Here is a 14084-nt window from a genome sequence, read left to right as displayed (position 1 = left end):
TTTTGATACAAACTTTGTCCTGGAGGAGGACACCAAGATAGTAAAGGGAATCTTCTGGAAGCAAATGTGTCAAAGAATTCCCCAAACTGTGGTTGCTCCCTGATGGTAATTTAGGCAACTAGGCTCTTCCAGAATATTGGAAACAATTCTCTGCACATTTTGATAACGGTTTAGAGGTAGAGATAGGAAACAGTGTATCTCTCCACCAAATGCTTTATTAAGGAATAAATCACAAGCTAGGGTAGTTAAATTCAGCAGCCATAAGTCAAAGAATAAAAATCCAATAAATTCTCTCCTGAACATTAAAATGTTAAAAACAATCCTTGATCAATTTCTGTCTGTGCCCTTGCCTCCGTGGTTCAGCCATGCTCTCGGAATCAAATAATCCTCCGGAAGGCAAGCTGCTCTGGAGCAGACCATGAAAACAAACCAGGGTATCCTGTTTCTGTTCCCTAATCCTTTAAGAACCAGTTAAAAAACTGAGCCTAGTTTATCAAATCACATTTTATCTTGCTCTTCCTAAAAAACAGAAGCAGTGATTTTCTCGTCCTCTTCATTTATCACACCGACACAGCAAAATGAGGCCACAGTACTGATCCTATGCAAAAATTAAACAGACGATAAGCTGAAGTATCAAAATGTAATAGTCTGTTATCGCTCTAGGTGTATCATAGCTGTTGGGTGGGACAGAAGAATAAATGTGTACTTTGTAAGTGAAATGTACAAAATTATGACATTTCAAAACCCTGCTTCAGGCTGACATGCTTCTCCCCACCCCCATGCCCTGTTGATTCTTTTCTCACTAAAAACAGATTTTGGAGAAATTCCTTATACCTCTATCTGGTATAAGCTAACCAATGATATGGGCAAAAGAGTTTCCTCCTTCCCTCTCTCCCCCTTTCCCCCCATCTTTCTCTCCTCCCTCCCTTTAAAAAACCTTTTTAGTATTTCTGTTTCCGTTTTTTAAATTCTTTTCTATGGGAAGAAGTGTAATGACTCTGTACCCAATTCCGACACATGGAGGTTTTTCCCACACCAACAAGCAATTCTCCGACACCAGCCGGTACCCTACAGTTCCACTCAATTCTGACTCTATCTACCTGGAGAGAGCATCAGATTCCACGGGGTCAGGGTTCAGTCCTACAAGACACAAGACTCCTGCCCTCCTCCCCTCTGCCCTGCCCTGCAGACACCATTTGCAAGTCCTGTCCAACTGGCTATAGACCAGGGGTTCCAACAACACCCTCCTTGGGTTACATTAATTTTCTAGAGCATCTCACAGAACTTAGAGAAATATTTCACTTACTGGATTTTCCTCCCACCTTGTCTTTATGCCGTAGTCCCTCTCTAAATGGGAAGAGGAGATGAAATGCCATCCATAAGCATCTCTGTGGAAAAAAAAAATCTTTTTCTACGGCTTAGAGATGGGAAAAGGGATTAAGAGACAGGGGAAGATGAAAATGCTGACTACAACTACGTTTTAAATCTACCTGTGGCATATTATGTCCCCTGCTTGCTCTGCTGGGTGGTCCTGGATTTCCAAAGCCTTTAAACATTGTAAGTTCTTTATTCATTTGAAAGTATGCTGTATGTCAGAGCCTAAGCCTAGCATCCTCAGATGATTTGAGACATGACTGCCTGAGAGGTCTTGGCATTGAATTTGTCCTTTGGTATTACAGGTTCCTGGGCTGATGGCTTTTGTTTTAGCTCATGCATCAGCTATGGGTCTTATTACAGAGGCGAAACTATGCAGACCATCCGAGAAGAGCTTGTCAGTTGGCATATGATTTGCTGAAATGCAATCACCCAAACGTCAGGAGTGGATTGCTTTTTATTCCCACTGGCACTAGGGGAATTTGCTTTGACATTTCAAAAATCTACATCACCGATGGGGTGAGGGGTAGGGCTGTAAAACGTGCCAACGCCTCTCTCTGAAATTGTGAGTGTGTTGGCAGCTCATTTTACTGCTTGTACAACATCTCCTGTTTGGCTTTGGATACAGCACACACCTCGTGACTTTCATCACTTCCGGAAGCCATAGCCACACTGGCAGGATGACTTGGTGAGCCCCGGTCCACTGCCCGCCTCTCCACCCAAACAGTGACACTTGATGGGGATGTCCTTCACTCCTGGGGCTCACCCCTAGTCTTCTGGGCCTGCCTAGGGTGGTCATAGCATCTCAAGAGCCTCTGCTGTGGGGGGATTCATGATTGGGGTCCAGGTAGAGTAAGGAGCACTGAGCTCCAGGCAGCTGCCTCTGCTCCAGGAAGAGTGATGGCCTTTGTTCAGGCTGGGGCAGGAGGCCCAGGAGGAAATCCACACAGTTCTCCTTGAGCTCAGCCTGGAGCCCTGTAGTGCAGGAATGGCAGCCCAGGATGTGACGCGTGTGACTTTCTTCAAAGAAGCATCCACTTCCTGCTTCTGCTTGGCATGCAAAACTGTATGTATTCACTCTGCCATCCTTGGGTGGCCAGGGAACCTAGCAGGTGACATTCCTGCTGCCCTGTGGCTTGTTAGGGGCTCATAACCAGGGGACTTCTTGCGATTCTTATTAGCCTCCAACTTTCTACAGCTTCCCAGGGTTGAATGATCTCCCTCAAAACTGTCTGGATGTCAAGCCATGAAGACAAGCAGTAAGAAAGGAAGGTCATTGTGCACAACCATTTCCCACCACCCAACCGTACCTTATGCCTCTGTAAACATTCCAAAAGCCACAAGTCACTAGAATACAAACTCAATGAAGACAGGCCTTGTCTGTTTTCTCCACTGTATTCCCGGGATGTAGCTCAGGGCCTGGTTTATAGTAGCTGCCCAACTAATATGCTTCCATTAGTGACGAGCAAAGTGGTCATCACACGATCCCTGCCTTCATGGAGTTTGCAGATGAGTGACTGTTTTTTCGGTTTTTTTTGGTTTTTTGCGGTACGCGGGCCTCTTACTGTTGCGGCCTCTCCTGTTGCGGAGCACAGGCTCCGGACGCGCAGGCTCAGCGGCCATGGCTCACGGGCCCAGCCGCTCCGCGGCATGTGGGATCCTCCCGGACTGGGGCACGAACCCGTGTCCCCTGCATCGGCAGGCGGACTGTCAACCACTGCGCCACCAGGGAAGCCCTGGATGAGTGACTGTTGAGTGAAAGAACAGAATTTGCAGAAAATGTCCCCAGGAAAGCCATGGCCATTGCAAGGGCAGAAGTCATGCAAGAGTCAGTGAAGTGTTAGTTCATTCAAATGTTTTTTCAGTCACTTATCAATTCTTTCAACCCCCTATTTATCAAGCACGGACATAGTGCCATCCTTAGTGGGTAGGCACAGAAAATACAAACATGAATAAAATGTGATTCCCGGCCCAGAATCTCACAGACTGGCAAGGAGGTAAACTAAGGAAGTAATCACCATACGATGCCACAGATGATATAATAATGTATTAGTTAATGTAATAATGTTTTAATAATAATATAAAATGCTGGAGAAACCCCAAGGTGGGAACTACTAACTTTTGCTCTAACACTGTACAGGATATTAAAAGATTACTACGATTTTTCTGGGAGGCCAAGGTAGGGAAAGGCAGTCTAGATGAGGGGAAAGGAGGAGAGCGTGAACCAAGTCTGGATGTCCTGAGAAGCATGTTGTTTGGAAGGACTATGAATATTTTGAGGGGCTGGAGGACCAGGTACAGGAGGGAAGTGAGCTTGGAAAGCTAATCAGAACCTGAAAGCCGTGCCAAGGCACGTAAACTTCATTCCGCAGGCAGCGGGACCAGGGAAGAAGAAGCCCAGACACAAGCGCTCACAGATTTCAGAAGGAGGCAAGATTTGGAGACAGAAGATCGTGGGGAGGAGAGGGCCACTGACTTGCTCTTTTCCAACTGTCCTACCCCCCGTCTTCCCAGCCGCTTTCAAGCAGAAGGGGCTTCTTAGGTGACCACGGGATAGGTCCTCAAGGGACTCTCTGTGGGAAGTACCTGAGGGCAAGGGAGAAAGATCTTTACAGCCCCGGGAGAAACCAATTCTTTTCACAAAGAAACTGTACCCCGCTGAGAAAGTTGAAAGGATAATGGCCAGGGACTCTTTGAACTCTGCAGCACTGGTCTCAAAAACAAAAACATTTTCATTTCGTTTCTTATCTTTCTTAAGGATCCATATACCTAAATCCTCCTTTCAAGGAGAATAGGCAATTCCAATTCCTAACAGCACTTGTAAGCCACAGTGCAGGGCAGATGGGAGCCCTGGAGGAATTGAGTTGAGGGACTTCACACCCCGGAATTTAGACCTGGGGCTCTTGGGAGGCCAGACCCCCTTGGCCACTGCTTGGGTTCCATTGTCACATTACCATCAAGATTTCAGCCCCGAAGAGGGTTCCTTGTGAATAACCTCCTTGCCAGCATTATGGGGAGGTAAGGAAGCTGCTAGGAGTAACACCTCCCTGGGGAAGGTGATAAAACTGACCCAAGGAGATGCAGCACCTCTCTGGCTGACCTGCAAGCAGACTCCTACCTGGAGGGATGCCCCTGACCCCCTGGACTGGGCCGGGCCACCAGGTTCCGCAAGAGTCCTTAATGGGGGGCAGCCACAGGAGGGGCCCCTCTGTCTCCTCTGTCTTAGGCATCCAATGAAGGGGAGCGAGCTGTGGGTGACTGGGGACTGGATTTCTTACTCTGTCCCTCTCTGTCTCTCTCTCTCTCTCTTTCCCAGAACCACGGGCAGAAGGAGGACATCCTCTGTGTAGCTCAATGCCCGCCTATTCTCCTTGCCACCTCCAGCTGCGACGGGGAGATTATCATTTGGAATGTCATCTCAGGGCACATGCAGTGCAAGCTGAATACCCCCAGCCCCTGTGATGGCACAGAACATAGAGAACGTAGGGGCAGGGCGGCCTCCACAGCCACTCTGCCCAGGCCCGCAGCCTCTGACTCCTGGCATGTTGTCTAAAGGAAACTCAGTTCTGGACTGCTTCCCGGTTATAAGGGATTGGCCTAGTTTCAGGCATAACTTGTCAGATGGAGATTGCCAGAGCTGGGGGGGGGGGCGTGGTGGAGCTTGAGAGTTCAACTAGCTCAGTCCACATCTCCAGCCACCCATCCATCAAAGCCCATCTCACATTCACCTGAAACTAACACAACATTGTAAATAAACTATACTCCAATACACTATGGAGAACAGTATGGAGTTCCTTAAAAAAATAAAAATAGAACTACCGTATGACCCAGCAATCCCACTACTGGGCATATACCCTGAGAAAACCATAATTCAAAAAGCGTCATGTACTACAATGTTCATTGCAGCTCTATTTACAATAGCCAGGACATGGAAGCAACCTAAATGTCCATCAACAGATGAATGGATAAAGAAGATGTGGCACATATACACAATGGAATATTACTCAGGTATAAAAAGAAATGAAATTGAGTTATCTGTAGTGAGGTGGATGGACCTATAGACTGTCATACAGAATGAAGTAAGTCAGAAAGAGAAAAACAGAGGCTTCCGGGAAGATGGCGGAAGAGTAAGACGCGGAGATCACCTTCCTCCCCACAGATACACCAGAAATACATCTACACGTGGAACAACTCCTACAGAACACCTACTGAACGCTGGCAGAAGACCTCAGACCTCCCAAAAGGCAAGAAATCCCCCACGTACCTGGGTAGGGCAAAAGAAAAATGAATAAACAGAGACAAAAGAACAGGGACGGGACCTGCACCAGTGGGAGGAAGCCGTGAAGGAGGAAAGGTTCCCACACACTAGAAGCCCCTTCGCGGGCGGAGACTGCGGGTGGCAGAGGGGGAAAGCTTCGGGGCCGCGGAGGAGAGCGCAGCCACAGGGGTGCGGGGGGCAAAGCGGAGAGATTCCCGCACAGAGGATCGTGCCGACCGGCACTCACCAGCCTGAGAGGCTTGTCTGCTCACCCGCCGGGGCCGGCGGGGGCTGGGAGCTGAGGCTCGGGCTTCGGTCGGAGCGCAGGGAGAGGACTGGGGTTGGCGGCGTGAACACAGCCTGAAGGGGGCTAGTGCGCCACGGCTAGCCGGGAGGGAGTCCGGGGGAAAGTCTGGACCTGCCGAAGACGCAAGAGACGTTTTCTTACCTCTTTGTTTCCTGGTGCGCGAGGAGAGGGGATTCAGAGCGCTGCTAAAAGGAGCTCCAGAGACGGGCGCAAGCCGCGGCTAAAAGCGCGGAACCCAGAGACGGGCGGGAGACGCTAAGGCTGCTGCTGCTGCCGCCGCCAAGAAGCCTGTGTGCGAGCACAGGTCACTATCCACACCCCTCTTCCGGGGAGCCTGTGCAGCCCGCCACTGCCAGGGTCCCGGAATCCCGGGACAACTTCCCCGGAAGGACGCACGGCGCGCCTCAGGCTGGGGCAACGTCTCGCCGGTGCAACGTCACGCCGGCGCAACGTCACGTTGGCCTCTGCCACCGCAGGCTCGCCCCACCCTCCATGCCCCTCCCTCCCCACGGCCTGAGTGAGCCAGAGCCCCCAATCAGCTGCTCCTTTACCCCATCCTGTCTGAGCGAAGAACAGACGCCCTCCAGCGACCTACACGCAGAGGCGGGGCCAAAGCTGAGCCCCTGGGAGCTGTGAGAACAAAGAAGAGAAAGGGAAATCTCTCCCTGCAGCCTCAGGAGCAACGGATTAAAGCTCCACAATCAACTTGATGTACCTGCACCTGTGGAATACCTGAATAGACAACCAATCATCCCAAATTAAGGAGGTGGACTTCGAGAGCAAGATTTATGATTTTTTTCCTCTTTTCCTCTTTTTGTGAGTGTGTATGTGGATGCTTCTGTGTGAGATTTTGACTGTATAGCTTTTCTTCCACCATTTGTCCTAGGGTTCTATCCATCTGTGTTTTGTTTGTTTTTTAAATTTTTTTTCTCTTAATAATTATTTTTTTATTTTAATAACTTTATTATATTTTACCTTACTTTATTTTATTTTACTTTATCTTCTTTCTCTCTTTTTTTCTTCCTTCCTTCCTTCCTCCCTTCCTCCCTCCCTCCCTCCTTTCTTTCTTTCTTTCTCTGTTTCTACTTCTCCTAATTCTTTCTTTCTACTTTTTCTCCCTTTTATTCTGAGCCGTGTGGATGAAAGGCTCTTGGTGCAGCAGCCAGGAGTCAGTGCTGTGCCTCTGAGGTGGGAGAGCCAAGCTCAGGACACTGGTCCACAAGAGACCTCCCAGCTCCACATAATATCAAATGGTGAAAATATCCCAGAGATCTCCATCTCAACACCAGCACCCAGCTTCACTCAACGACCAGCAAACTACAGTGCTGGACATCCTATGCCAAACAACTAGCAAGACAGGAACACAACCCCACCCATTAGCAGAGAGGCTGCCTAAAATCATAATAAGTCCACAGGCACTCCAAAACACACCACCAGACGTGGACCTGCCCACCAGAAAGACAAGATCTAGCCTCATCCACCAGAACACAGGCACTAGTCCCCTCCAACAGGAAGCCTACACAACCCACTGAACCAGCCTTAGCCACTGGGGACAGACACCAAAAACAATGGGAACTACGAACCTGCAGCCTGCAAAAAGGAGACCCCAAACACAGTAAGATAAGCAAAATGAGAAGACAGAAAAACACACAGCAGTTGAAGGAGCAAGGTAAAAACCCACCAGACCTAACAAATGAAGAGGAAATAGGAAGTCTACCTGAAAAAGAATTCAGAATAATGATAGTAAAGATGATCCAAAATCTTGGAAATAGAATAGAGAAAATGCAAGAAACATTTAACAAGGACCTAGAAGAACTAAAGAGCAAACAAACAATGATGAACAACACAATAAATGAAATTAAAAATTCTCTAGAAGGAATCAATAGCAGAATAACTGAGGCAGAAGAATGGATAAGTGACCTGGAAGATAAAACAGTGGAAATAACTACTGCAGAGCAGAATAAAGAAAAAAGAATGAAAAGAACTGAGGACAGTCTCAGAGACCTCTGGGACAACATCAAACGCACCAACATTCGAATTATAGGGGTGCCAGAAGAAGAAGAGAAAAAGAAAGGGACTGAGAAAATATTTGAAGAGATTATTGTTGAAAACTTCCCTAATATGGAAAAGGACATAGTCTATCAAGTCCAGGAAGCGCATGCAGAGAGTCCTATACAAGTAAAAACCAAGGAGAAACACGCCAAGACACATATTAATCAAACTATCAAAACTTAGATTCAAAGAAAAAATATTAAAAGCAGCAAGGGAAAAACAACAAATAACATACAAGGGAATCCCCAAAAGGTTAACAGCTGATCTTTCAGCAGAAACTCTGCAAGCCAGAAGGGACTGGCAGGACATATTTAAAGTGATGAAGGAGAAAAACCTGCAACCAAGATTACTCTACCCAGCAAGGATCTCATTCAGATTTGATGGAGAAATTAAAATCTTTACAGACAAGCAAAAGCTGAGAGAGTTCAGCACCACCAAACCAGCTTTACAACAAATGCTAAAGGAACTTCTCTAGGCAAGAAACACAAGAGAAGGAAAAGACCTACAATAATGAACTCAAAACAATTAAGAAAATGGGAATAGGAACATACATATCGATAATTACCTTAAATGTAAATGGACTAAGTGCTCCCACCAAAAGACACAGATTGGCTGAATGGATACAAAAACAAGACCCATATATTTGCTGTCTACAAGAGACCCACTTCGGACCTAGAGACACATACAGACTGAAAGTGAGGGGATGGAAAAAGATATTTCATGCAAATGGAAATCAAAAGAAAGCTGGAGTAGCAATTCTCATATCAGGCAAAATAGACTTTAAAATAAAGACTATTAGAAGAGACAAAGAAGGACACTACATAATGATCAAGGGATTGATCCCAGAAGAAGATATAACAATTGTAAATATTTATGCACCCAACATAGGAGCACCTCAATACATAAGGCAAGTACTAACAGCCATAAAAGGGGAAATCAACAGTAACACATTCATAGTAGGGGACTTTAACACCCCACTTTCACCAATGGACACATCATCCAAAATGAAAATAAATAAGGAGACACAAGCTTTAAATGATACATTAAACAAGATGGACTTAATTGATATTTATAGGACATTCCATCCAAAAACAACAGAATACACATTTTTCTCAAGTGCTCATGGAACATTATCCAGGATCGATCATATCTTGGGTCACAAATCAAGCCTTGGTAAATTTAAGAAAATTGAAATTGTATCAAGTATCTTTTCCGACCACAACGCTATGAGACTAGATATCAATTACAGGAAAAGATCTGTAAAAAATGCAAACACATGGAGGCTAAACAATACGCGACTTAATAGCGAAGTGATCACTGAAGAAATCAAAGAAGAAATAAAAAAATACCTAGAAACAAATGACAATGGAGACACGATGACCCAAAATCTATGGGATGCAGCAAAAGCAGTTCTAAGAGGGAAGTTTATAGCAATACAATCCTATCTTACGGAACAGGAAACATCTCGAATAAACAACCTAACCTTGTACCTAAAGCAATTAGAGAAAGAAGAACAAAAAAACCCCAAAGTTAGCAGAAGGAAAGAAATCATAAAAATCAGATCAGAAATAAATGAAAAAGAAATGAAGGAAATGATAGCAAAGATCAATAAAACTAAAAGCTGGTTCTTTGAGAAGATAAACAAAATTGATAAACCATTAGCCAGACTCATCAAGAAAAAAATGGAGAAGACTCAAATCAATAGAATTAGAAATGAAAAAGGAGAAGTAACAAATGACACTGCAGAAGTACAAAAGATCATGAGAGATTACTACAAGCAGCTCTATGCCAATAAAATGGACAACCTGGAAGAAATGGACAAATTCTTAGAAATGCACAATGTGCCAAGTCTGAATCAGGAAGAAATAGAAAATATGAACAGACCAATCACAAGCACTGAAATTGAAACTGTGATTAAAAATCTTCCAACAAACAAAAGCCCAGGACCAGATGGCTTCACAGGGGAATTCTATGAAACATTTAGAGAAGAGCTAACACCTATCCTTCTCAAACTCTTCCAAACTATAGCAGAGGGAGGAACACTCCCAAACTCATGCTACGAGGCCACCATCACCCTGATACCAAAAGCAGACAGAGATGTCACAAAGAAAGAAAACTACAGGCCAGTATCACTGATGAACATAGATGCAAAAATCCTCAACAAAATACTAGCAAACAGAATCCAACAGCACATTAAAAGGATCATACACCATGATCAAGTGGGTTTTATTCCAGGAATGCAAGGATTCTTCAATATACACAAATCAATCAATGTGATACACCATATTAACAAATTGAAGGAGAAAAACCATAGGATCATCTCTATAGATGCAAAGAAAGCTTTCGACAAAATTCAACACCTATTTATGATAAAAACCCTGCAGAATGTAGGCATAGAGGGAACTTTCCTCAACATAATAAAGGCCATATATGACAAACTCACAGCCAACATCGTCCTCAATGGTGAAAAACTGAAAGCATTTCCACTAAGATCAGGAACAAGACAAGGTTGTCCACTCTCACCACTCTTATTCAACATAGTTTTGGAAGTTTTAGCCACAACAATCAGAGTAGAAAAGGAAATAAAAGGAATCCATATCGGAAAAGAAGAAGTAAAGCTGTCATTGTTTGCAGATGACATGATACTATACATAGAGAATCCTAAAGATGCTACCAGAAAACTACTAGAGCTAATCAATGAATTTGGTAAAGTAGCAGAATACAAAATTAATGCACAGAAATCTCTGGCATTCCTATACACTAATGATGAAAAATCTGAAAGTGAAATCAAGAAAACACTCCCATTTACCATTGCAACAAAAAGAATAAAATATCTAGGAATAAACCTACCTAGGGAGACAAAAGACCTGTATGCAGAAAATTATAAGACACTGATGAAAGAAATTAAAGATGATACAAATAGATGGAGAGATATACCATATTCTTGGATTGGAAGAATCAACATTGTGAAAATGACTCTACTACCCAAAGCAATCTACAGATTCAATGCAATCCCTATCAAACTACCACTGGCATTTTTCACAGAACTAGAACAAAAACTTTCACAAGTTGTATGGAAACACAAAAGACCCTGAATAACCAAAGCAATCTTGAGAACGAAATGCTCCTAGAGAACGAAATTTTCCTAGAGAAATGGAAATAAAAACAAAAATAAACAAATGGGACCTAATGAAACTTCAAAGCTTTTGCACAGCAAAGGAAACCATAAACAAGACCAAAAGACAACCCTCAGAATGGGAGAAAATATTTGCAAATGAAGCAACTGACAAAGGATTAATCTCCAAAATTTATAAGCAGCTCATGCAGCTCAATAACAAAAAAACAACCCAATTCAAAAATGGGCAGAAGACCTAAATAGACATTTCTCCAAAGAAGATATACAGACTGCCAACAAACACGTGAAAGAATTCTCAACATCATTAATCATTAGAGAAATGCAAATCAAAACTACAATGAGATATCATCTCACATCAGTCAGAATGGCCATCATCAAAATATCTAGAAACAATAAATGCTGGAGAGGGTGTGGAGAAAAGGGAACCCTCTTGCACTGCTGGTGGGAATGTAAATTGATACAGCCACTGTGGAGAACAGTATGGAGGTTCCTTAAAAAACTACAAATAGAACTACCATACGACCCAGCAATCCCACTACTGGGCATATACCCTGAGAAAACCATAATTAAAAGAGTCATGTACCGAAATGTTCGTTGCAGCTCTATTTACAATAGCCGGCAGATGGAAACAACCTAAGTGTCCATCATCGGATGAATGGATAAAGAAGATGTGGCACATATATATACAATGGAATATTACTCAGGCATAAAAAGAAACGAAATTGAGCTATTTGTAATGCGGTGGATAGACCTAGAGTCTGTCATACAGAGTGAAGTAAGTCAGAAAGAGAAAGACAAATACCGTATGCTAACACATATATATAGAATTTAAGGGAAAAAAATGTCATGAAGAACCTAGGAGTAAGACAGGAATAAAGACAGAGACCTACTAGAGAATGGACTTGAGGATATGGGGAGGGGGAAGGGTAAACTGGGACGAAGTGAGAGAGTAGCATGGACATATATACACTACCAAACGTAAAATAGGTAGCTAGTGGGAAGCAGCCGGGTAGCACAGGGAGATCAGCTTGGTGCTTTGTGACCGCCTGGAGGGGTGGGATAGGGAGGGTGGGAGGGAGGGAGACGCAAGAGGGAAGAGATATGGGAACATATGTATATGTATAACTGATTCACTTTGTTATAAAGCAGAAACTAACACACCATTGTAAAGCAATTATACTCCAATAAAGATGTAAAAAAAAAAGTTCACAATGAAATTATTTTAATATCACCTTAGCCTCCATAAACACTTCAGTGGACTAGTTAGGGGCAAAATAATTATCAGATTAACATAGTGTCCACCGGGAATTAGAAAATACATGTTATTTTTGTTAAGTTATATGCTCTGCAAAGAATTATTGGCTATATAAGGGAATAATTCGGCCCTTATTTGTTAGTATTTCTGGTATTTTGTTTCTGTTCTCTAAAGCAGTCTTTTGGGAATATCTCTTGTTCTTTCAATACCATGACATGGTTGGATAAAAGAAAAAAAAAAGAGAAAAACAAATATCGTATGCTAATGCATATATATGGAATCTAAGAAAAAAAAAAGGTTCTGAAGAACCTAGGGGCAGGACAGGAATAAAGACACAGATGTAGAGAATGGACTGGAGGACACGGGGAGGGGGAAGGGTAAGCTGTGACGAAGTGAGAGAGTAGCATGGACATACATACACTACCAGATGTAAAACAGGTAGCTAGTGGGAAGCAGCCGCATAGCACAGGGAGATCAGCTCGGTGCTTTGTGATGACTTAGCGGGGTGGGATAGGGAGGGTGTGAGGGAGGCTCCAGAGGGAGGGGACATGGGAATATATGTACACATATAGCTGATTCACTCTGTTGTACAGCAGAAACTAACACAACATTGCAAAGCAATTATACTCCAATAAAGATATAAAAAAGACATACTCCAATAAAATTTTTTTAAATAAAAATAAAGAAATAAAATGCTGGGAAAAAAAAAAAGCCCATCTCCCAGGCCAGCCCATCACCTCCAGGACCACTTTTCTCACCCACTGTCCCCCTAGAAGACTCTCTCCCCTGCTGAGCCCCTTGGGCTTTGTTGGTACAGCTCTTCCAGCACTGATTTTACTCCTCTACCTTCAAGACCATCCTCCCCGTGCTTCTTTCACCCAGCTAGCAAGCTGGCTCCCCCGCCTGGCTCAGACATCATCTCCTGGTCACTCATCTGTGTGGCCTCAGGCTTTATGTGCCCCTCACCATCAGCCCCCTCTGGTGGCCTCAGGCTCCCAGGTCCTCACATTGCCCATGGCCGCCCCGCCTCCACTGAGGCCCGTCCTTATTAACTTGTATACTGCATTGCAAAACTTTACCCCACTGTCCCACTGCACTCTTCCCAATCTTCTGCCCTGGTTCCAGTTCTTCATGGCCCTCTCTCTCTGCTGGTGTGACCATGGGTCCATTCATTCCCTTATTCATTCAAAGAATATTAATGAGCTCCTGCTGTGTGCCAGGCCCAGTGCTGGGTCTTGGGGCTGGTAATCACATCCCTCTCCCTGCAAGTCCTGAGCCATGTGGAAAATACACATGAGAGGGTCCACTTATCTGTCAGTTTCATTGCTGGAGGTGCTGGATTGGAAAACCGGCGGGGACCCACAGCCAAATGGGCTTCCTACCGCGGCTCTCCCCACGTGCAGAGTCAAGCCTCATCCTTCCCAAGCGGCCATTCTGCCGACAGCCAGAGGACCCACTCCTCATATCCATGGAGGCCCAACAGGGGAGACACAGAGCGCTGGGCATTTTTGCATAAAACCGGGGAGTTCCTGCCTCTCCTGAAGCCCAACAGCCAGCCCTTAGAGAGCCATGAGCCCGGGACGACAATCCCTGCTTTAGGCATTTGATGACTTAGTAGCCAAGGAAAAGCTCCCATGACTCATTGGATCAGAAAATATCTTTGAGCCCCTCCCAAGAGCATAACCCCATGTGAGATGCATAG

At 44.5% G+C, this 14084-nt stretch overlaps 1 protein-coding gene across 1 annotated transcript in view; it reads left to right on the top strand.

Annotated features, from left to right (window-relative positions):
• LOC115803175 (uncharacterized) overlaps positions 1-14084 on the top strand; it is a 123133-nt gene that overhangs the window by 89325 nt on the left and 19724 nt on the right. The window contains 3 exon segments of the mRNA XM_089899294.1: positions 664-709; positions 2003-2062; positions 4691-4832. Of these exon segments, the coding sequence (XP_089755420.1) occupies positions 664-709; positions 2003-2062; positions 4691-4832 (248 nt within the window).

This window comes from Delphinapterus leucas, chromosome 18 (genome assembly GCF_059928025.1).
Source record: "Delphinapterus leucas isolate spDelLeu-1000000601 "Yukka" chromosome 18, BTC_Dleu_Yukka2, whole genome shotgun sequence".
NCBI classification, from domain to species: Eukaryota; Metazoa; Chordata; class Mammalia; order Artiodactyla; family Monodontidae; genus Delphinapterus; species Delphinapterus leucas.
This window is presented reverse-complemented; position numbering and strand designations above follow the sequence as displayed.